We start from the raw sequence: 25,336 nt of genomic DNA, 5'->3' as shown, positions 1-25,336 counted from the left end.
CAAAAAAAACGGAAAGTACTCTGTGTGCATTCCGTTTCCGTTTATCCGTTCCGCTAATAGATAGAACTTGTCCTATTAGGCCCCTTTCACACGGGCGAGTTTTCCGTGCGGGTGCGATGCGTGCGGTGAACGCATTGCACCCGCACTGAATCCTGACCCATTCATTTCTATGGGACTGTGCACACGAGCGGTGATTTTCACGCATCACTTGTGCGTTGCGTGAAAATCGCAGCATGCTCCTCTTTGTGCGTTTTTCACGTAACGCAGGCCCTATAGAAATGAATGGGGTTGCGTGAAAATCGCATGCATCCGCAAGCAAGTGCGGATGCGGTGCGATTTTCACGCATGGGTTCTAGGTGACAGTCTATTCACTGTATTATTTTCCCTTATAACATGGTTATACAGAATGCTTAGTATAATAGTGCTGGAAGGGTTAAAAATAATAAAAAAAGTTAACTCACCTTCTCCTCTTGTTCGCGTAGATGCCGGTCTGTTCTTTAGCTGTGGGCTGAAGGACCTGTGGTGATGTCAGATCACATGCTCCATCACCACGGTGATGGACCATGTGATTGGAGCATGTGATCTGACATCACCTCAGGTCATTCAGCCCACAGCTAAAGAACAGACCGGCATCTACGCGAACAAGAGGAGAAGGTGAGTTAACTTTTTTATTATTTTTAACCCTTCCAGCACTATTATACTAAGCATTCTGTATTCAGAATGTATTATTTTCCCTTATAACCATGTTATAAGGGAAAATAATACAATCTTCAGAACATCAATCCCAAGCCCGAACTTCTGTGAAGAAGTTCAGGTCTGGGTACCAAACATGCGCGATTTTTCTCACGCGAGTGCAAAACGCATGACAATGTTTTGCACTCGTGCGGAAAAATCGCGCATTTTCCCGCAACGCACCCGCCTCTTATCCGGGCAAAAAACATGACGCCCGTGTGAAAGAGGCCTTATTGTCCGCATAACGGACAAGGATAGTACTGTTCTATTAAGGGCCAGCTGTTCCGTTCCGCAAAATACGGAATGCACACAGACGTCATCCGTATTTTTTGCGGATCTGTTTTTTGCCGACCGCAAAATACATACGGTCATGTGCAAGAGGCCTAAGTAGTAGTGTTTTGGTTGAAACTCTAATTACGACATGGATCCCCTTTAATGATGGTCTCTGTTGAGAAAAACATATTGAACAACGCACCTAATAAGCATTCACTCATGTATGCGGTCATATAAGGTGCTACTTTACCTTGCTTGCTAGGGGTAGGCACGGTTGGGGGGAACGTTCTGGGCTCTCCAGTTTGACAATGGAAATGAATCCAAGTTTTGGCGGTTCATCATCACTGGCATTGCAAAGAGACAGCGGGTGAAACTAAAGAGAGAAGAAGACACTGGTAAGAACTCGGCCATATAATGATTGACAAGACTGCGCTGCATTATAGCAAGAAAGGTCAACTTTGGTGAACAAAAAGTATATCAAACTCCTGCGAACATGGACTATGGTCAACAACAGCAATTCTGCAAGCCCCCTCTTTTTCTTGGATATTCAGTCATGGCTGCCATATGAGGACCCAGGGCTGGATTGTTGGTAAGAAATGTATGTAGGTTGGTCTCTTGTATAGGTGCTCACAGAGGAGATCACTTGGGAGACAGACTTTCTGACCTGCGCCATGATACAATAGAATGTCTAAGTGACGGATAAATTGATTTTCTTCTAAATTCACAACTTTGTAGATGCAACTGTTTCAACCCTGGTCTGTTAACACAAATTCATGAGCACGAGATCTTCTGTTACCCAAGGAACATCTTACAACTTGCGGTTTCCTTATTTTAAGATACAAAACGAACATTGATGAGAAAGTTTGATAAGGAGATCAACAGGTTTCTTAAAATCTGAGAAGATGCTCTGAATGACTAAGGGCCCTTTACTACGAGCCAAGGATGGGGACAATTATCAGGGGCCAATGTTCATACAAACTCTCATACCTAATAAATGCCCCGTGTAGACATGCCACTCATGACTGATCACCCAATGAATGAACTCAAATGCTTGACCGTCGTCTGATCGCATCTTTCATGCGTAACTTAAAATCGTTGCTTGTGGGCAACACATCACTCTGTGCAACCTGGCATGTGCTGCCAACAAACAAGGGATCTGTATTGGGACAAATGATCACAGTAGCATACAGCGGGGATGAGTATTGCATGTAAATGCTGCTGAATGAGCTGGCAGTAAGCTAGAATGCCCGGTTCATTCCCAATCATTGCCACGTTGGGCTGATAAACAATGACCAGGAATATGGCTTAGTAGGAAAGTTCATTTCCAATCAATGGACACTATATGGTCTGCATTTACATGCTCAAATGGTAATGAACAATCGTTACTGCGATCATTCGTCTCCATACGCTTTTACTATTTGTCAGTAGTACAATCCTATTTACACAAGATGATGTGCTGCCGAGATATGGTCTTTTTATGTGAAGCATAAGCAGTCTAATCAGCCAACAAACTCCCCATAACTGGCCTGGTTACATGTCCATGGACCCTAAAGGTCTCTGCCGATGATTGCCTGCTCGGGAATTGTTTCCGGGCAGCAGCATGATGTGTAGACAACACAATCTGCTGCCTAGAAATTATGATTTAGGTGTCCGCATGAATGACTCACCAGGTGAATGAGTGTTTCCCTTGTTCACTGGGTGATCTACGGGCACCTGTAGGCGGGCATATTATCAGGAACGAGCATTCCTAGGAACATTCATTCCCATTAACCGTGTGAATCCAGCATAAGATGGACTCTGAATGGGCCCTAAGACTAGGTTCACACATTCTGGAAGTTATGAGGATTTAGAGAAACAATTTGTGAGTAACTCCACAAATGTTCTGCATTCAATGCAAGTAAATGGGGCACCACTTTCAAATGCAGTAGAAAAATATGCATGGAATAATGACAGCGCTACAGATTTTGAAATTCTGCCCCCACTGAATGAAAACGGGGCTAATCCTTCTGCAGATCCGCTGGTACAACTGTGGCAGACTGGAATTTATGCCACAGAGTCTCTATGAAAAATATCACTCAGATTGTCTCCTAAAAGGTGCATCCACACAGAATGTAAACTAAGCATTCTGCATCTGCAAGACTGTCATACAGATGTGTGGCTCTGCAGCAGATTGTACTATAGGCACTGCAACGAGTGAAATCCGCAACCTAAATTGACACAATCTCCATTTCAAATTTGCACAGCAGGTTGGTTTCCTTGCGGATCCTTCAGTGATTTTTCTGAAGCAGGTGGGCGAGAATTGCTAAAATCTTCTTCACTTAGCTACTTGTGCAATTATGCTGTGGACTTTCCGTCCAGCTGAAAAATCTGCAGCATGGCTGCCCCGTGTGAACATATCCTGGCATCAGCTCTGGGTTAGGAGACAATCATGGTCGTGTGAATGCCCCATTAGCCACAGACCAACGTCTGCTGAGAAAAGCTTGGTACTCACTCAATTAAACTCTACTTTATTGGAGGTGCTACAAGAGGAACAGTCCAGGAAACTTATAGTGGCCGGTGTTGAGGACCTGTGCTCATCACGTGTGAGGCGTAGGTGGAATTTAATGCTGGCATCACTCTGTCCTCTATTTTAAGGCCCCTTTCACACAGGCGAGAATTCTGTGCGGGTGCAATGCGTGAGGTGAACACATTGCACCCGCACTGAATCCGGACCCATTCACTTCAATGGGACTGTTCAGATGAGCGGTGATTTTCACGCATCACTTGTGCGCTGCGTGAAAAATCGCAGCATGTTCTATATTCTGCATTTTTCACGCAAGGCAGGCCCCATAGAAATGAATGCGAATGCGTGAAAATCACATAGCATCCGCAAGTAAACGCGGATGCGGTGCGATTTTCACACATGGTTGCTAGGAGACGATGTTAGTAAATTGATAAAAGTCAATTTACTGTATTATTTTCTCTTATAACATGGTTATAAAGGAAAATAATAGCATTCTTAATACAGAATGCTTACTAAAATGTTGCTTGAGGGGTTAAAAAATAAATAAAAAATTACCTCACCTCATCCTGTTGTTCGCGCAGCCGGCATGGTCTTCTTTCTTTATCTTTCAGGACCTGCAAAAGGACCTTTGATGACGTAATTGCACCAACCACGTGGTGAGCGCGATTACGTCATCAAAGGTCGTTTTGCAGGTCCTAAAAGAAGAAAGAAGACCATGCCGGCTGCGCGAACAAGAGGATGAGGCGAGTTATTAAAAAAAAATAATGTAACCCCTCTCAAAAAACATTTTCATAAGCATTCTGTATTAAGAATGTTATTATTTTCCTGTATAACCATGTTATAAGGGAAAATAATAAATTGAATAGAACACCTAACCCGAACTTCAGTGAAGAAGTCCGGGTTCAGGTCTGGGTACCACACTCAGTTTTTTCTCTAGCGTGTGCTAAACGCATTGCACTCACGCGGAAAAAACTGAACATCGGAACGCAATCGCAGTCAAAACGGACTGCAATTGTGTGCCTACTCGCGCAGTTTTCCCGCAATGCACACGCGACCCATCCAGAGCAAATCCGGGACGCCAGTGTGGAAGAGGCCTAACTCTTGCCAGTCAAGTCGTGCTTTCGTACACTGCTCCCAGTATGAACCTGCTAAGGGGTCAGTTGGCTCTTCATGGGTGATACCTATGCTTTGTTTGGCAATTTTTTAAAAAATAAATAAAAAATAAATAAATACTTTGTTCAGTGCATCTGATAAGCAGTTTTAGAAGAAAAATGTGGTCTCATACCATGTCGAACAACAATCCCTGCAGTCTGAAAGGTACAAAGAAAAAAGTGACAGTGAAATGAGATAGGTGGGCAAACAAGGAGAGAGTGCAAGGTAAATGTTTGCAGATAGATGAACAATATCAGGTATCTGGGTTGAGGGGCTCCACGGAGGAAATGAAGGAGATAGAAGATAGGAATGTCCCCAGACGTTCTAAACATCCAGAACCTGCTTAGGAGAATATAATAATTGTGCTGCTGGCTCCAGGGCTCACTCCAATCCAGCCACAAGGAATGTCTGTGTACTCGGAGCAGGAGAACAATATTTAGTCTGAAAATAGAAGGGCACAGATGCACAGATAAACATGCCATCTTCCCGGCGGGCCCTACAAATGTCTTCCCTCTGTATATAGCATGAAGGCAAACAGACTGCGCACACACAGACCAGAAATGATCTGTCAGTCAACTCAAGCCACAGAATTAGGACAAGGTGTGCCGCTGATACAACGCTCACAGTAGTACAATTTCAAAAGCCATGGCTGATGCACCTTATTTCTATCAAGGGAACGAAGGAGCATAGAATAAATGAACCTTCACAAACTGGGATATATGCCTTTTCCCGCCTTTGCTACGGCCAGATGGCATGCTCTGGATAGGGTGTTTTCTGCTCTCACTGTTTCCACAAGCTTTCCCCACTGGATTTGAAAAAACGCTCTGAAAGACTTAAGAAAATATGACCAATTTCTCTGTGAAGGACTTATGGTGCCCCACACACAAGAATAAAATGGCTGACTCATTCATGTTTACATGGGTATGCCGACTCTCGTCCAAGGAAAGAAGGGTCGGGTATGTCAAATTTTATCTTAATGGAGATGAGCCACCATCAGAGGTGTCCGGCAGGGTTTTTCTCCCCACTAAGAACACACACATTTTCAATCAAGTTGCGCTTGCCTGTGTATGGCTGAGTCAAGAAGAATAAAGGACACCTAAACAGGCGTTTGGTCAAAAAGTATTTAAGGCGTATGGTCAGGTTTTGTTTTTAGTTCCTGCTCACTGTCTCATGGTGCTAGCTATGTGTATGACCAAGGTCAATGACATTAACATTATCTGCATTGCTACTGTGTTACAAAAAAATAAATAAAAAAAATTGCACCTGAGAATTTTTTGCTGTAAAAATGAGTAAGTCCGCCAAAAATGTCATGTTACGAAATTCAGGAAACAATTATTTTAAATTAAAAAGCAGTGATGTATCTGCTGAATCTGGAATAACCTGTAGGGCATTTTCTAACATTAGATGGCAAAAAGTGCACAGTCTACAACAAGACCGGGCCGAATTCTTCCTGTCTGACACTGAAGATCTATGACCAAAAGTAAAATGCACATTGACAGAGCTATTTGTTTGTAGAATTTTTTTTCTATAAAAAGAAACAAATTTGTGGTTCCTGCTGTAAAAATAGAAAAATGTGAACTGTGTAGCCCCTTCTCGTGTTCAGTAGGGGCCCCAGCGGCTGGACCCCACTAATCAGATACTTATCCCCTATCCTGTGGATAAGGAATAATTCAAGAACTTGACACAACCCCTTTAACCATATATTCACACATTGTGACACAGTTTAGGGTAGGTTCACAAACTGATCTGCAGGCTGTCCTGGCAGAGAACTGACTGGCGGCGTTTACCGGATATGGCCTACCCAGATATTGCTGTTCAATACCGGACCCTATTGTCTATAATGGGATCTGGCAGCTTTCCAACATAATAGTCAATTGTAAGCTGGACAAAAACGGTTGCATGCAACGATTTTTGTCCGGTGGTAAGGCAGTATTTCGCCACAAAGCAGCCGATTCCCATTATAGTCAATCGGGTCCAGCCGTGAATGGCAGTAGGCCAGGTCAGGCAATCTTCAGCAGGCTGTTCTCTGGCAGAATAGCCTGTCGGATCCATTTTAAACAAATGTGAACCTACTCCCATTGCTTTGATTACTGCGCAAACCCTTGTCAAAACACTGCAGGTTTTTGTGAAATTTTGGCAAAATTGTGCCATTTTACTGTGATTTTGCATTTAATTGTGGCAGTAAACTGAAATCTGACTGCACTGTGTAAACATACTTTAGGCTGAATTCACACACATTGTTTTTCCATTGCGGTTTTAACAGAATTTTTCTAGAACAAAAATGCTATGTCCAGCTGTCACTTTAAAATTAAAGACTGTAGGCATTCACTTAAAATACTATATACATGTTTATTCTTATCGCATTTTTGTGGCGTTTTGTTGGTCTGATGCGTCTTTTCTAGTGTTTTTCTCATAGGTTTCTCTATAGGGCCTTTTAAATGCATGCTACAAATGTAACAAAAATATAACAGACGGGTCGCAATAACGCCTGTGCAAGCATTATAGATCCCTGTTTAAGCTATTTTACTCCCTGAAAAAAGTCAGAGGCATGCCAATATGCCTTAGACTTCTCCCTGGCATTCATCAGCGCAGTGAGCACTGTGAATGTGAGGGCCCACCACAGCGATTAGCTTGGGGGACACATGGGGGCAATGACCCCCATATTTTAGAGCAGAGTTACTAGGCAGTTTGTGTTCTCTACCCCCCCCCCCCTTCTTTCTCTTTCCCGCTCTAATTTTTAGGTAAATTTACCTCAAAGAAGCTGAATCCGGTTGGAGCTGGTTTTGTTTATGTTAGAGATTCTGGATGGCCACTGAAGCGGTGTTTCTAATTGGTTGCTGCCCTGTTGCTGGGGGAGATTTCCAGCTCTGTGATTCGTCCCTGCCTGCAAGGCGGGAAATTTGTCCCCTTTATGATCCCAGGTTCGCCGCTACCTCAGGGCAGTCGTCGCGGATCTGGACAGCGCCGCCCTCCCTCCCTTAATTTTGTGCCATCTGTCGCTGTGCTTTATTAGGGGGGCTGTATCGCTCAGCTGATGCTGAGTGGATCTTGGTCTATATGGATGGTTTTAAATTGGTATTTATTGTTATGGTTTTAATTATTAATTAATTATTAAATTATTTATTGGTTTAATTTTGGTTACCCTTAATAAAGCACTTCGGCCATTTCTATTCCATTGAGAAAAAGTTGTCAGTGTTTTTATTTATCTTAGTCACATATAGTTGAGGAGGAGTGGTGTCATTTGCCTCCATGGCACAGCGATGCTGCCTGTGCCTGCAATAGCCAATAACAAAGCTCCTTACAGCAAGGAGCTTTGTTATTGGCTGGTTTGGGCAGGAGCCATATTGGCGGGATCTGTAAGGAGGAGGAGCTGGAGACAGAGTTGCTGTAGTAAGGGGGGAGGGGTGACTGTGCTTGAGGACCCCAGCAAACATGGCAGCAGTGGAGCTGAAAAGGACTCCTCAGTGGTGGAAAACTACATCAAGATGGATGTGCAGTACAAGGTGACGGTGCAGCAACTAATGTATGATGTACAGTGTGTACTGCAGTGTGTGTGACCTACGTAGCCCAGTGTGTGACCTACGTAGCCCAGTGTGTGACCTACGTAGCCCAGTGTGTGACCTACGTAGCCCAGTGTGTGACCTACGTAGCCCAGTGTGATGATCACACACTGTGATTAAAGTATTTTGCAAATGCTCCGCAGGCTATTATAGCCAAGTAATAAACTCTGGTCCAATATGGCGGATCTTCCCTGTACTTTATCACTTGGCTATAATAGCCTGATGCTATTTAGACTAGTAATGGTTCCTTGCATACTCGCCTCTTAGGGCGGATTTACACTGTCTGATAATTGAGAACAAACTTCCCTGCAAACACTCGTTCCCAACGATCTGCCTGTCTAAATGGGCCACCGACCATCCAATAAACGAGCAAAAAGCTAGTTCATCAGGCTCAACCTATCTGAAATCAAGTTTGAGATTCTGCAGGAAAAAACCTTAATACTCCTCTAAGAGTCCTTCAACTATAGCATTGAACTTTTCTGCAGAATATGTAGCACATAAATACCCCAGGATATTTGTCAAGCAGCCATCTTTAATTAAGCGCAAGACAACTGGACTGTTCAGAAACAAAAACCTAGCTTTTAAAGTACAAAAGTACAGAACATGTATCAGTTGTGCAACCAATGGTATAAAAAATAAACCAACATATCAACCATTGCTCAGTCTGTTCACTACTTGGCCCGCTTCACTTGAGGTAATTTAATGACGCCACTGAATATTTGTTTAAGTTGATAGGACTCCCAGGAGATAAAAATCTATTGCACATCAGATTCTATTAGATACGGTCAGGTAAGGTCCATATTTTTGATGCACGTTTTTAAGGAGTGACTAAAAGTTTTTTTTATTTTTTATGGAGGCTTATAAAAAGGTATGTTCACACATTTCTTCTATACAAACACAAGGGGGGTTATTTACCAAGGGATTGCGACTATAGTAGAAGTAAAAATAGTTGCGAGTCCCCCTTTTGACTGACTGTGCAATACTACTAAGTTGCATGGCCGGTGTCGAAAAGTTTTCGGCAGTTGGGCGGGATTGGAGTGGAATGGGGGCATGTCGTGAACAGTGCTGGGACTCTGGCCCCGGCAAATTTACTAACATGTGCACCTGGAAACATGTTGGCTAAAAACTACGCTACCTGGCGCATGGCTGCCGGAGAATTAGCCAAATTTAGGACGAAGTACACGCCTCGTCTTAAATTAGGCCAATCCGCTGGTCTTTGTAAGTGTGCCCCAAGGCAGATCTATGAAGAAATTTCTGCAACAAATCTGCTGTGTGGGAACATACATCAAGGGTCCTTTTACATGGCGCCATTTGAGTGCCGAGATCGAAGTTATAACAATTCAATCAAAGTTGAATTAAAATGGCTTTTAATACACAGGCTCATGCAGCCAACGATCGCAAGTACAGATGACACATTGTAGCCACCACATCCCCCGTTTACAGGGGAGATACGCTGTCGACAACTATTTTAGGCCCACTGCCAAACGAACAAATGATCTGTGCCATCTCTACACAGGCCGACCATCGCTCGGTTCATGTAAAAGGGCCTTCTGTCTTTCCTTTATACTTTTCGTCTTTCCTTATTTCCTCCATTTATGATCCATTCCTGGTTTAGGAATCTGTCAATATGACCTTTTGGACGTTGCCCAATTCGACACAACCACCATTTACTGGTGACCACCAGCTCTACTGTGTGTGAACCCCAACAAAAAAGTCTCAATCTCATGGGAACAAGAGAGAAGAATATTTGGGATTAAATGCAGTCACATCTGAACCCTTAGGGCAGGCATGGCCAACCTGAGGCTCTCCAGCTGTTGTAAAACTACAACTCCCACCATGCCCTGCTGTAGGCCGATAGCTGTAGGTAGCCTGGGCATGCTGGGAGTTGTAGTTTTGTAACAGCTGGAGAGCCTCAGGTTGGCCAGCCCTGCCTTAGGGGGGCATTTATTAAGATCGGCGTCTAAAAAAAGCCCATAGCCGCCGCTAGACTGCTTCCAAGCTGTCTTACATTTAGACCTTTTTCTACGCCTCAAACGGGCATTGAAAATGGTAAATGAGACAGGCCTGCCGGGCCGTCCCCTTCCAGACCACGCCCACAATTGTAGACCTGGCGTGAGTGGGGTGAAGTCGCAGATAGTGGCGCAATAACTGTTGCGCCGCCATCTGTGCCTAAAATATGCCTAATTCAGGTGTATTTCGGAATACTAAATGACCCCCTCAGTTTCTTTATGAGGCTGAGCTTGGGAAACAATATTGCCTACGGGTACGGCTACACGTTCGGGTCTTTTATGCTGTTTTTGAAGCCCAAAACAGAAGCAGAGGAGAAGTCCTATCTGTCCTTAATACTTTCTCTCTTATGATCCACTCTGGATTTTAGCTTCCAAAACCACATAAAAAAATAAAAAAAAACTGAGCGTGTGGCCTTACCCCAAACTGATACTAACTACATTACATGAATGCGAGGTTTACTGTACAGAAATCACGGATTAGAAATGGAAAAGTCAGAGGAATATGCGTGCGACAGGGCAGGGGCTGAGATTTTGCAGCACTCTGCAGTGACCTGCCTCCCTCTCCCTCTTTCCATCTTGTATTAACTGTCGGCCCCTTTAGTGCTGTTTGAACTCTTTGCAGAGCAGAGTTAACGATTGCAGCACTGTGTGTCTTGGCTGCGAGCCGAAATTCTTACACACCCGTGGCACATTCTCACAGAAGCCAACATGCTGATAAAAGGAGTGAGCAGGGGCAGCCGCAGAAAAGAAGCAAAGGGAGGATTCTTCACCCTGTAAACATGTGCTGAGCTCGGGTTTTAGGACTCCATGTCTCCTCCTAGACAAGGTATAAACGATAAAAATCATGGCAGCATAACATAGAAAAGCTGTAAGTGGATGAACACAACCAGATTAATTTTTCGTTCCGCAAAACGCGGATCTGCGTTTGACATCCGCATTTCCTTCCCAACCCACTGACTTTAAGGAGTCCGTGGTCCACATTTGCAGCCAAAATAGGACACATTCTATCCTTTCCGGAACGGACATACGGATGCAGAAAGCATGCGTTCTGCCCAAAAAATGGAACATGTCTTATGATTGAGCACAAATGCAGACCACAGACTCATAATAGGTCCTCAGAAAATGGGGATGTCACACAGATGCTATAATTTTGTGGATTTGCGTTTGGCGGACCGCAAAATACATTTGTTGTGTGAATGTACCCTAATAATGGACTAGTCACTTCCAAATAGTTAGTACATGTAACAAAGCTTGTCTGGCTCTACCAGCACTAAACTGGCATTAATGTGCTATCTGCAAAGCTTGAACGCCTAAGAAACTGTAATAGGAGCAATATATACTCCTTTCATACAAACGCTGTACTTCTCAATCAAATTAAGGAGGGGTTGCCTTATTTAGGCTCCTTTCACACTTGTGCTCGTCGGTCCGCTCGTGAGCTCCGTTTGAAGGAGCTCACGAGCGGACCCGAACGCCTCTGTCCAGCCCTGATGCAGTCTGAATGGAGCGGATCCGCTCAGACTGCATCAGTCTGGCGGCGTTTAGCCTCCGCTCCGCTCGCCTCCGCACGGCCAGGCGGACAGCTGAACGCTGCAAGCAGCGTTCAGCTGTCCGCCTGGCCGTGCGGAGGCGAGCGGATCCGTTCAGACTTACAATGTAAGTCAATGGGAATGGATCCGCTTGAAGATGACACCATATGGCTAAATCTTCAAGCGGATCCGTCCCCCATTGACTTTACATTGAAAGTCTGAACGGATCCGCTCAGGCTGCTTTCACACTTAGATTTTTTTCTAAGTTATTAACGCAGACGGATCCGTACTGAACGGAGCCTCCGTCTGCATTAATATGATCGGATCCGTTCAGAACGGATCCGATCAAACGCTAGTGTGAAAGTAGCCTTAGGGTACTTTCACACTACGTTTTTCTTTTCCGGCATAGAGTTCTGTCCTAGGGGCTCTATACTGGAAAAGAACTGATCAGTTTTATCATTCTGAATAGAGAGCAATCCATTCAGGATGCATCACGAAGTCTTCAGTTCAGTCTTTTTGAATTTTCAGGACAGAGATAATACCGCAGCATGCTACGTTTTTATCTCCGTCCAAAATTCCAGAACACTTGCCGGAATGCCGGATCCGTCATTTTTTCCCATTGACATGCATTAATGCCGATTGTTCCGGCAAAACGTTGGATCAGTTTTTCCAGATGACACCGGAGAGACGGATCCGGCATTTCAATGCATTTGTCATACGGATCAGGATCCTGATCTGTATGACAAATGCTACCAGTTTGCATGCGTTTTGACGGATCCGGCAAGCAGTTCCGGCGACGGAACTGCCTGCCGGAATCCTCTGCCGCAAGTGTGAAAGTACCCCTAGTCAATCCCAAGTTAAAAAGAAGCTGGTACTCAATCAGCAGCCAGCTACACATGTCCCAGGTAACAATGTGACAGCCATTATAGCTCCTATAGAGGTTACCACTCAGCTTTCATCATGTCCTCAATGACTAATCTAGCTACTGGCATACAGAAATATGCCCCTCGGAAACAACCACTGGAGAAGAAGTATAGGGAGGTAAAGTGGGACTCATCCAAGCAGAGAAGTGCATATATAGCAATTGCCTAATATAATTTTATCATTGGAATAGCTATCTTTAGTGAGTCCTATATAATCAGTCTTCTATCATACTGAAGAACCTCATATTAAAGTGGAGTGTCCACAGGATATGCTGTGGGTCCCACCTTTAAGACCTGCACCTATCCTAGCGGTTGCCGGTGCATGCAGTCTGCGATTGAACGCAGAGGTGGACAGGATTACGGAAAGAGCTGAGCCTCCAGTGCCAGATTGTCTCCATAACCCTCATAGAAGTGACGAGTTACAGAAACAGCGCTAGTTCCGTAATCTCAACCACTTTCGCATTCAGGATCAGGGACCTCAGTCCTCAGGATAGTTGCATACTCCAGAGGTGGAACCCCAATCCTGGGGATATATCATAAATGTCTAAAATGAGCATGCCCCTTTAAATCCAAAAATTTGCTCTCTGCTAAAAAAATACTACTTAATTCAGTCCCATGACAGCAGCTTGCTCACTAGCATTGTGCTGAGCAATATGTGTGGGCCTATCTAGCGGTAAAACAAGGTCGCAGGTAACTTGGTTTCCTCAATAGATACAGGCACCAGCATGTCGACATGTGGGCCAAGCCTTAAACACAAAGTAATGGCCTCAAACCACAGTCCTTTAGAAAAGCAAATGATACATTTGTCAAAAGGAAAGGTATTTTTAATACATGAAAGGTAAATACATAAATGGCGAGAATGTTTAATGGAGGGAAGAACTTGAGGATCAGGATATCTTCTTGCTGCGGCCACCGGTACTATCCAATCTGAACCCCATGAGCTGCAGACGCCAAAGGTAGTACTCCCAATGGGGTAACTAAAAGAAAGTGAAGTAAACTGTCTGTCCCCACGTTCCCTGCCTTACCTCACGTCATCATTCCTGAAAAACCTCCACAAATAATTGTATGAATGGTCTTTGCAGCTTTTATAAACTTTCCATGGTTAACCCTTTATGCACCAGACGAGCAGTCACTTGTATGAGAATGTGCTGGACTTTAGGTTTACCTCCCCAGTTGTTGTGCCTCATGGTGCTCTTTCCAAAACCACATTATTATAGCATTTCGTCTTCCCAGGGTGGGACCTCCACTGAAATAAGCAGGAACCCTAAGAGGTGTTTGCATTCCTAGCGCCCAAGTGTAATTCTAGGTCACCATAGGGAAGTACATCCCCCTAGTGTACAGTGCAAGTACATGGACAGAAGAGAGGAGACGTGGAGACATTTTTAAAGGTTTGTGACCACAGACAGGTCTGTTTAAATGTTGTAAATTTCTGGCCCACCTTAAAGGAACACTAAACATAAAAAATGCACAAAAACATAAAAAATATATATATTCTACCATTTCTTCCTTTCGTCTCATTTCCTTTGATCTTATTTTGTCTCATGTTACAAGAAAAAGAGCCGTGTCCCCCTCCTCCTTCTCACTGTCCTGTGTCTGTCTGTGAGACAACTGGCTGAAGCAGGAGCCTTCCCCCTTGGTCTGCAGTAGGACAAAAATACTATAAAGACCTGCCCTTTACTTAGACCTCAGCCAAGACCAATCGAAGATGGAATTAATCAGCCGGAGATTAACCCCTGGGTTATCTGAAGGATTCTGAGTTAATCGAGGGAGTCTTCCGCTCAGGATATTCATCTCTTGGTTAAAGTGGTTACAAAGCGTTTGTGGCTCTGGAGAACCTGTCCTGGTCCACTACAGAGACAACCCACTGATTTGAATAGACACTGTGGTGGTGCTGCAGGTGTATTGAACACTTACTGACAGGTTTCCCCTCAGCTGGGGGTCATTTTGCATACAGTGAAGCAAACCGTATATTAAAAAGGGGGGTTCTTAAACTGGAGAATATGAGGTGCAGCTTGAGGCCTCTTGCACACAACCATGTGTCCCCCGTGGCCGTAGTGCGGCCAGCATACGGTGGGTCCACAATACATGGGACACCGGCCGCGTGCATTCTACATCACGAATGCGGACCCATTCAAGTGAAAGGGGTCACGATCCACATGTGGTTGGCCCACGGTCGGTGCCGTGCATTGTTCGTGTGCAAGAGGCCTTAAAGAACAACTCTAACAAGGGAAACATATCATGCTTGAACACATGCAAATTTTATTATTTGGGTGGAAAACTGGTTCTGCACGCTAATACGATGAATGCTGCCACCAGCCCCATTCACAAGGATGACGTTCCTGCTAGAAACTGGGCAATACGATACTCATAGGTGTTAAAGTCAGAAACTTTCCATTTTCCTGGCTGTAGAGAACAGTACACGCGCCGCCTTTTGGGGAGCACAGTGTGAACAGTGAAATCACAGATGGTTTGCAGGTACCTGCTGCAGTTTTCAGACATCTCTGGTGAACACGTTGCAGCCTCATAAATCAGTAATGTGGTTACTTTGTGTAAGTGTTATTTTAACAATGCCTTTAATATAGTATTAATTATGATCTGTTCCATTTAATAAGTGCTTGTTTGAAACGTGAGATATTATGCAACTACTCCCACACATGGAAAATGGAGATTAATTCATCAAATGTTCCATACCTCTCTGCTTTTGCAGGCTGCGATGCCACTTGGTATGGCTACAAGAGCGCTGGCACTGTGTAATGGGGATCCAAGCAGAGTCAGGTTTACTTCTTTGAAAATGGTGCCAACCAAGCAAACACAAATTAGCTCCACCAGTCTGTTCTCACTTCAGTCATTTTCCCAGTTCTGAGGTTCCAGAATAGTATGTACTATTAAGCTTTACTATTCACAATGGACAGTCACTCTATTCCTACATAGAACTACATTAATATAGTGCACACTGGATTAAAAGGGCATTTCAAGGGGCGCTAATACCCAAGGTCCACAGCTTATTAAAGAGTGCAGTTTATAAAAAGTGCTGCTAATAATTCTGTCATTTGCATTAAAGCTTTGGCGGGTTCTCAGAATTGGAGCTGTAGGGCAGAAAGTAGTGATCATGGGAGCAGACATTTTGTGACAAACGCCATTATACTGCATGGCAAATATATGTAAGACAGAGTTTATTCTGGCTTAGGGTGGGTTCACATCTGCGTTCTAGATTCCGTTATAAAATGGTCCAATAAGTGCGGCTCTCAACTCTGCGACCCAGATCTCGAGAATAGAGTCTTGTCTAATGACCACTGTGAAAGCAGATCTGACTGTAGGCGGTGTATGGCCACCTTTAGATATTAAAGGACAACTCAGAGGGCCGTCATCCAAACTCCCTATTGGAGGTAGTTACCCACCATTCCACTACCTTTAAATATGAATCCCCTTGAATTATCCCTGAATATAACAAGGCAGATTTGCCATTGATGAGGTGGGTGAAGACTTTTACTGAAGCTGTAATGGTGACAAGGTGATTTTATTTTATTTTTTTAGTTTTAGGGAGGAAATAATCTTTATAGAAAGATGTCCTTAGAGAACAAACTGCTAACAAGTATTATGTTAGCATATTTCATTTTCTTGTGCCTCTTCATGTATGTGTGTTTGTGAATAGAGTACACGGAATTCCTCTGTGGCTACGTATCCCAACATGCCTTCCCACATGTCTGCATGGATCTAGTAGCTACAATGCAGATCCAGCATTTCTTCACCTTGGAGAACAGTTCAATGAACAAAGTTCTGCAGGTCTCTACTGTGAAGTCAGGAATTATCTCAAGTCTCCCTCGCTCTCCCCCAACCCACACGCTCCCTTTTATCATTCCTGCCAGCAGCTGCACGTAGCATGGTTATAAAACTATTTCTTTTGTTCCACTTGTAATAAAAAAAAGAAAAAAGTTGTTCCCAGGGCGTGTTTTGAAGGCAAAATGAGCGGTGCCTCTGAAGTATATTATCCTTCCATTATAGCAGGAGAGTGATAATGCAGGGAAAGGTCATGTCCTGCCTTCAAGTGTTCCTATTTATTAACAGTTCTCCCCACTGAAGTGAAGGAGAAACCAGGCCGATTAACAAAAACACCTAAAAGGCTTCCCAGCCTTCTAACATTTAGAAAAATATTAAAATATGAAAGATTTAAAAAAAAAAAAAATTTTAAAAAAGTGTTTTCCCTAGTGGAATTATTGACCTTGGGGAGCTTTGAAAAAACGCGCGGATGCGATGCGCGAGTTGAACGTATTGCACTGAATCCCGACCCATTCATTTCTATGGGGCTGTGCACACGAGCGGTGATTTTCACGCATCACTTATGCGTTGCGTGAAAATCGCAGCATGCTCTATTTTGTGCGTTTTTTACGTAACGCGGGACTCATAGAAATGAATGGGGTTGCGTGAAAATCACAAGCATCCACAAGCAAGTGCGGATGCGGTGCGATTTTCACGCACGGTTGCTAGGAGACCCAATCATTATTATTTTCCCTTCATTCTGAATACAGAATGCATAGTACAATAGCACTGGAGGGGTTAAAAAAATAATTTAACTCACCTTAGTCCACCTGATCGCGCAGCCGGCATCTCCTTCTGTCTTCATCTTAGCTGTGTGGAGGAACAGGACCTGTGGTGACGTCACTCCGGTCATCACATGATCTTTTACCATGGTGATGGATCATGTGATGACCAGAGTGACGTCACCACAGGTCCTGTTCCTCCACACAGCTAAGATAAAGACAGAAGAAGATGTCGGCTTCGCGATCAAGTGGACTAAGGCAAGTTAAATTATTATTATTATTATTATTTTTTTTAACCCCGCCAGCGCTATTTTACTACGCATTCTGTATTCAGAATGCTATTATTTTCCCTTATAACCATGTTATAAGGGAAAATAATACACAATCTACAGAACACCGATCCCAAGCCCGAACTTCTGTGAAGAAGTTCGGGTTTGGGTACCAAACATGCGCGATTTTTCTCACGAGAGAGCATTACAATGTTTTGCACTCGCGCTGAAAAATCGCGCGTGTTCCCGCAACGCACCCGCACATTTTCCTGCAACGCCTGTGTGAAAGAGGCCTTACTGTTTTTCGGTTTAAAGGGTGGTGCAAGGATGGGGATGGGGGTAGGGTTTGGCAAACTCTCCCATTCTTCTGAACCTGCAAAGGGAAGATTACTTATCTGCTTCCCAGGGCCGACTCCCCGCTCCTTCTCCTACAGGCCTCCAGTGCTTCGCTGGGCTCCATCAATGTCAACATTTGTTTTGACATCATATGACCATTTTTCATGACAAAAGGAAGCTGGACAACGCCAGTGATTGGCTGCAGTGATGTAAAAATGGATGTTGACATCGATGAAGTCCAGCAAAACCTTGCAGGCCTGCAGAAGAAGGAGTGGGGAGCCGGAACACAGGTAAGTCATGTTCCCTTTGCTCAACCAGAACCCCCCATTTTTGAACAACCTCTTTAAGTTCTTACCCTCATGTATCCAAGCTGTGTATTATAACCATGTGACAATGCACCATAGATGGATGGGAGAAATTTCCAAATTAGAGCCTTTCACACATCAGTGAACCGCTCACATATCCACTGACTTTAGAGGGAGTCCTGTCACCATCATAACACCCTCTCCCCCAACCGTCCACAGTACCTCAAAGTTCAAGTGATCTTGTCTCCAATGCTGTCTTTTGATTGCTCCCGGGAGTCTGCGCCTGTGCAATGAGCCGTACACTGCGTCTGGGCGCACTGCGCAGGCGTTGATAATGATAAAGGATAGCACATGTGCATCACGGACATGGATATGAGAAAAAGGCCTAAGAAACCTAAGGAACTCTCTTCACAATCATATAAAGAGGAACAATATTGTTGTCTTTAAAGAGGACCTTTCACCGATCCTGACATTGTGAACTAAGTATACAGACATGGAGAGCGGCGCCCGGGGATCTCACTGCACTTACTATTATCCCTGGGCGCCGCTCCGTTCTCCTGCTATGCCCTCCGGTATCTCCTCAGAGATTTCAGTCACTAAGTTATAGGTAGGCGTAGTCTGCCCTTGTTCTTACTGTAGCGCTGGCCAATCGCAGTGCAGAGCTCACAGCCTGGGAGGTTATTTTCTCCCAGGCTGTGAGCTCTGCAATGCGATTGGCCAGCGCTACAGAAGAACAAGGGCAGACTCCGCCTACTATAACTTAGTGACCGGAGATACCGGAGGGCATAGCAGGAGAACGGAGCGGCGCCCAGGGATAATAGTAAGTGCAGTGATATCCCGGGCGCCGCTCTCCATGTCTGTATACTTAGTTCACAGTGTCATAATCGGTGAAAGGTCCTCTTTAAGTAGATGCCTCTTTACTTCCGTACAGTGAAGTAAATGCAGGTGAACAGGAAAAGAAGAGGCCACATCTAGTCAAGACCTAGGCAGAAGAGCCCACGGCATGTACTATCTGAAAAATATTCCCTCCACAGGTTAGTGCCATGGGCTCATTAGAGAAAAAAAACCCTTTAAATCTCCTATTATTTTTATGGAAATAGAAAAATTTAACTGGAGTACCAGAATAAGACCCATGTGAACGGAAAAAGAACATGTAAATCCCATGCACTGTGGTCAGAGTCAGTTGTGACCCCAGTGTGGTTACCGCTGCGTCACCATGTCATTTGTGTATCCATATACAGAAAGTGAGTGGGAGCTGTATAAAGGATTTTCTTATGACTAAGTTCCATATCTGATCAGTATGGGTCTGATCTCTGGGACTGTTCACAATGGGCAAGGAGATCTGACCCCATTAAAAGGAATGAAAGTTGTAGGAACCACCTAGAGCAAATCTTTTCACTGTGAACACAATCAAACTGTCCCTGTCGTACTGATCAGATCTTATGCACAGCTCATAAAACCTTCCTGTGAGAAAAGGCCATTAAAGGGGGCGTGCCATCAGAAAATGACCCATTGTTTAAATCTAATTTTTATGTGAAACTTTTTTCTTTTTAAACATTTTTTCCATCTCATCTATAATTTAAAAAAATCAGTTTTCAAACAGACCACTGAACGTCTGACCCTTCCTGTTTTGGTCATTACTCAGCAGTCACTTCATAATCATCGCCACAAACAGAATTACATGAAAAGGTAACACCTACAATATATATATATAGATAACACAAGATCCACCATTCACAAAAGGTGATTGTCACAGCTCATCTCCTCCTCCTCCCTACACAATGACCTCTGCTCTGGTCACAGATCATCACAACACTCTCCCACAGTCATTGACTCATTTTCAGTCTAAAGGTTCTGATCATGTACAAAACAAAATAGAAGTAAAAATGTACAATCAAAAAGGAAAAAATAAGATTTTTTTTAAATAGATCTTAATTACTTAAAAATAAATAAAGGCAATACATTCCCTTTAAGATTTCATCAAATGTCAAATAAAATCAATAAAAAAATAATAAATGCCTTGTTCCCAAAATAGTGGCACCAAGAATTGCAGCTCAGGCCAATTGTCCATATTGCCTCCTTTGCTGGCTTGATTAATTTTTCATTGCATTGTACCATTGCATTGTACACTGCTCCTATCCTGGGGTTATGACCACCCTGTAATCCAGCAGCGGTGGTCATGTTTGCACACAACAGGAAAAGGTGCAGGCCTCTCTAGTGACCGGGACCATGGGAGTGTATAGGCACACATGCACAGCAGCTCCCGTCCACCTCGTATCTGCACTGCAGGGGTGGTCGTAACCCCTGGAAACGAGAAGTCTATAATGCGATTGAAAAATGAATCCAGCCATCAAAAGGAGGCAATATGGACAATCAAAATACATTAGTAAGTGCCTTGTATTCACTTTCTCTACATGATAAATGCCATTTGTGGAAGTGAGACAACCCCTTCAAGGATATAGGGGGACATTTATTAAGACGGGCATTTTTCACGTCGGTCTTAACTCCCACTGCTCTTCCCTAGGGAACACAGGCCTCTACTTAAGTTTACCGCTTTCTAGAAAGCTATGCGGCAGCCTATAGGGAGGGCGATGCCGTAGATTTAAGCCACTGTTCATGCCAAAAGTCGGTGTGGAACATGATAAATGTGCCAGGATGCCTCTGCAAAAGTGGCATGCGCGGGGATAAGCCAGAGATCTTGGCGCAAGCATGGTGTGCAATAAAATCTGCAACTTTAATAAGCCACAAAGTGGCGTATATGAGTTAATAGATGTCCCCCATAGTCCATATGACTGGTCACATAGCGTTAGCAGAACAATATGTCCGACTGTTTACTCTCAGGAAGACGTAGCGCACGTTCAAAAGAATACCACATATTTGTAATATCTTTCCGTACTATAGGAAATGACACCTCTATTGCCCCAGGTCTACTCCTTAATGGCCATTCATGCCAGGTTGTAAGTCAACTTTCTCATGACAACCAAGATAACGCTATCAGTTCTGTCTTTCATGAAAAGCAAGGGACATAAAAAGATTACCTATTAGCACTCCAAAGCAACCTTCCGAAACAAAGGCACAATTGTTACTGAATGCACCCATTTATGACCAGTTTAATCAGGGAAAAAAGCATATTGTGTACAGTGATCAGATTTTTACAACTGGAGTGTATTGTACACGAGAACATTATGGGCGTCAGGCAGGACACGAGGGTTCAATGGTCTCACCAAACGACCCAAGACTCCTGTATGAAAATATCCTTTCCTGGGGATAACCCATCAATATCAGATTGGTGGGGGTGCAGCCCTACAGTAACCTACTTCTGGTGCCTTAGATACTTACAAACAGCTAACTGGCGGAGTGCTGGACCCCACTGATCCTGATAGGTCATCGATATCAAAAATACTGGAAAACCCCTTTAAAGGGGTTGTCGTCGTTTGCAAACATATTATCGATCCATAGGATAGATGATGATAAGTGTCTGATCAGTGGGGGTCAGACTGCTGAGATCACCACCAATCACCAGAGCGGGGGTCCTATAACCCATTTGACTGGAGCGATGGTTGATCATGCGTTCTGCTGCTCCATTAATCTCTAAGGGACTGCTGATGACGCTCAACTACTGCTCCATTCACACAGGGTACACCCGCCGATCGGTAGGGGTTCCAGCAGTTAAAGGGATTCTCCAACAGTGTAAATAGTTTAGTGAAAACAACAATCTGGTTGCAGAGTTCTGAACTGGAAAGTCCCATACTCTCTTAGCTGTATGACGATGTACTGCTTCTCCGAGGTACAGCACGACCAGTAGGGGAAACAGCTGCTCTTTTAGAGAGCGCCATGGCAGCTGTTCTGGGTCACTTACACACGGAAAACTGAACTGACAAGGAAACGGTGTGAAACACTCTGGTCACCTGTACGGCAAATCAGCAATGGTAGAATTCCAAGTACCCGTATGCAGGGTGCACCCGGTATTCTAGCTGTGATTGCAAAAATCGGCTAACCCCAGAGATAGACATGAGCTAGGTAGACACGTTAGATAGCTAGATCGATATGGTAGGTCAGTAGACAGACCGAGATAGATACATTGATATGGGATAGATAGATAGATCTGCTGATCTTTTTGCTGAACTTTTTTTTCTGTCGAATTGTAGTTTTTTAGTGACACCATTCTGGGTCAATATGATGATGGCAATACCAAATATGTATAGTATTATTCCTTTTTTTTACTAGTTTTGCATACTAGTAGCACGTCTCATGCAAACACAATAGATTTTTCATGTTGTCGCAGAGTCAGAACTTACTCATTTTTCCCCTGATGTAGCCGTGTTTTTTGCAGGACGAGATGTGGTTTAAATGGTACCATTTTGGGGTACATGATTAACATGAAGTTTTTCAAGAGTAAGAGCAATTCTGTCATTTATTGCGGTTTTCATTTTTGTCTCTTGTTCACGAGGCGGTGTAAATAATGTCATCTTTATTGGTTCAGATCTATATTTTGTTTACATAAATAAACAAACAAACTTAAATTACGGTATTTTATTTTTTAACTCCCATGGCTTTTCTAATGCAGTGGTATACCTTGTATCACAGTACCAGTGACAGGCTGTCTATTAGGCCTCTTTCACACAAACGATACGGATTGGCGTTTTTCAATGCAATGCGTTTTACTGAAGCCCCATTTACTTCTATGGGGCCAGGGATGCGTGAAAAATGCAGAATATAGAACATGCTGCGTTTTGTGATGCAACGCAGAACTGACGTACATAGACCCATTCAAATGAATGGGTCAGGATTCAGTGCGGGTGATATGTGTTCATGTCACGCATTGCATCCACGCGGGAAAACCAGTTCACGTGAAAAGGGCACAGTCTAATAGACATATAGTCATGGCAGGCCCCCGGATGATACAGCAACACATCGACGCCTCAGGACTGTGTTTATGGGGGGCCGATGGGGACAGTGTACCTCAGTGTAACTTCCTAGATGCCGCAGTTGCTACTGACCGCAACATCTAGCGAGTTTGGCAGCCGGAAACAGAGTTAACTCCATTACTGCGGGAGCCCGGCTACAGTCAATGCCGGGCTCCTGTGGTGATTTGCAGCACTGTATCAGCGCAGCATATACTCATCCCCTGCAGCCCGCAGCAGGATTAACAGTGCAGGCAGCAGAGACTGAAGAGAGTATACAGGCTGCACTACTACAGCTCTACAGAATAAACAATTTTAATAAATGGAGCCTAATACTTAGCAAGGACAAGGACGGGGGCCTCTGGAACGACTACTCATCTAGTAATGCAAATTAACAGGAGGTGTGACAACATATAATGTAGCCACCCACATAAAGGAACAAAAGATGCAAGTACTGCGGGGGGTTACTGGTGTTGTAATGGCATAAGCATGAATGTATAGCTGGCACTATATTAAAAAAATGCCAAAAGTGTAGCAGCTGCAGAGATTCAGCCATGAGCACACAGCGTACTGGCATGTACACCGACCAGTGACCATTCCCATGGACTGTGTAATCTTTACACACAGCTAGGTCAGGTTAGGAAAAACTTTTTGCTGCTTTCTGCCCTTCATTTTGCCCCTTATTAGCAGCGAACTGAAACACAGGCTATTGCTTTTGACTCCCTCAGATGCAGAATGCACCGGGAGACAATCAGTTAATACGCCTTGGCGCAGCGCCACCCCCTCCACCCCCTTTAAAATAGAGGGCTATGTACAATATAAATCAGCAGAGGACAGTGTAAAACAAGTGCGTATCAATTACAAGTTATTTGATTCACAGGAAACAGAGTTATTAATCAGAGGAGCTGCCTTTCTCCAGTATCAGAGGTTCTACCTCAAAGACTACAAGAGGCGCCTGAATTTTAACCAGGGTAGAAAGTATTCCTCCAAACATTAATCCAACCTGACGTCTCACTATCTGATCTTGGATAGGCATAAAGAAGACTTATTCCTGATTATGCGACCGGCTAGATTAAAGGGGTGTTCTGGTTTCTGGATAATGATGAGGATAGGTCATCAAACATCAAATCGGCGGGGATCAGACACCCGGCGCCCCATCAATCAGCCATGCTCAGCACCTGCCGATGCAGGAAACAGTGACAGAGTAGAGCTGTAGTAAGTCGGTGCGGCCTCCACGCGGTGGATGGAGTTTTCTGATTCTGGCTCCATTTACTGTGTTGTTTCCGGCATCAGCAGCTGCCAAATATAGCAGATCCATGGGGGTGCCAGGGGGTCTCACTTATATGATATTGGTGACCTATCTTCAGGACAGAAATATCTAGAAGAGAGAGAAGAAATCAGCAAATGATAACATTTTTCAACCCAGCACCTGGATCTGGATACTTTTGTAATTACATGCGATTAAAAATTTAGTAGCCAATGAGTTATTCAATAAAATGTCTCTGTATAGCGCCACCTGCTGTTTGTTCTTTTCCTTAATTTTTGTCCGTCTCACTAAACTGGTCGAACGCGCTTAGTTTAAATCTTTAACTGTCACCAGCCATACGTTCTGTTAGAAGCAGTTACAGGGAGAGAGCTGCAGCAGAAAGAACACGCCCCCTGAGCTGCCAGAATGAAGATAATCCAGCAGAGCAATTGGAGCAGTGAACATGGAGAACTCTGGAGTCTGGACCCATGTGTGGTACAGGCCTGGTTTGTAAGAAATAGATTGTCATGTACTATATGATGTCTGATTTTCATTTTTTACATCAGGGGTTACCCCATGACTAATGTAAAAAATGAAAATCAGAGATCATACAGTAGATGGCCATCTATTTCTAACAAAGCTAGAACCAGCCCTGTGCCTTACATGGATCCAGAGATCTCTCCATTCATTGCTCTGCTAGATTTATATCAAGCTGACAGCTCAATGGGAGTGTCTTTTATTCTACAGCTCAGGGGGCGTGTCCATGCTCTCCCTATCACAGCTCAGGAGGCAGCTGAAGGATGAGACTGAGCATGTGCGGCCTTATCAGTGAGCAGGACAAAGAAAGAAAAAAGAAAAAAAAACAGCAGGATGGCGCTATACAGATACATTTTATTGAATAACTCAGTGGCTATGCTAAAATTTTAATTACATGCAATTACAAAAGTATTCAGATCCAGGTGCTGGTTTGAAAACTGTAGAATATTTTTTGCGGGACAACTCCTTTAACCACCTCCGGACCGCCTAACGCACATGTGCGTTCCGGAGGTGGCAGGGCTGC

At 44.0% G+C, this 25,336-nt stretch overlaps 1 protein-coding gene across 1 annotated transcript in view; it reads right to left on the bottom strand.

Moving 5' to 3' along the window:
* The window catches only part of RNF43 (ring finger protein 43), a 68,753-nt gene that overhangs the window by 13,630 nt on the left and 29,787 nt on the right, over nt 1-25,336 (bottom strand). The window contains exon 2 of the mRNA XM_044287093.1: nt 1,256-1,378. Coding sequence (XP_044143028.1) covers nt 1,256-1,378 — 123 coding nt within the window. The remainder of the gene's footprint in view (nt 1-1,255; nt 1,379-25,336) is intronic.

Source organism: Bufo gargarizans, chromosome 3, assembly GCF_014858855.1.
Source record: "Bufo gargarizans isolate SCDJY-AF-19 chromosome 3, ASM1485885v1, whole genome shotgun sequence".
NCBI lineage: Eukaryota > Metazoa > Chordata > Amphibia > Anura > Bufonidae > Bufo > Bufo gargarizans.
Note: the sequence above shows the minus strand (reverse complement) of the source record. Positions and strands in the feature narration are given on the sequence as shown.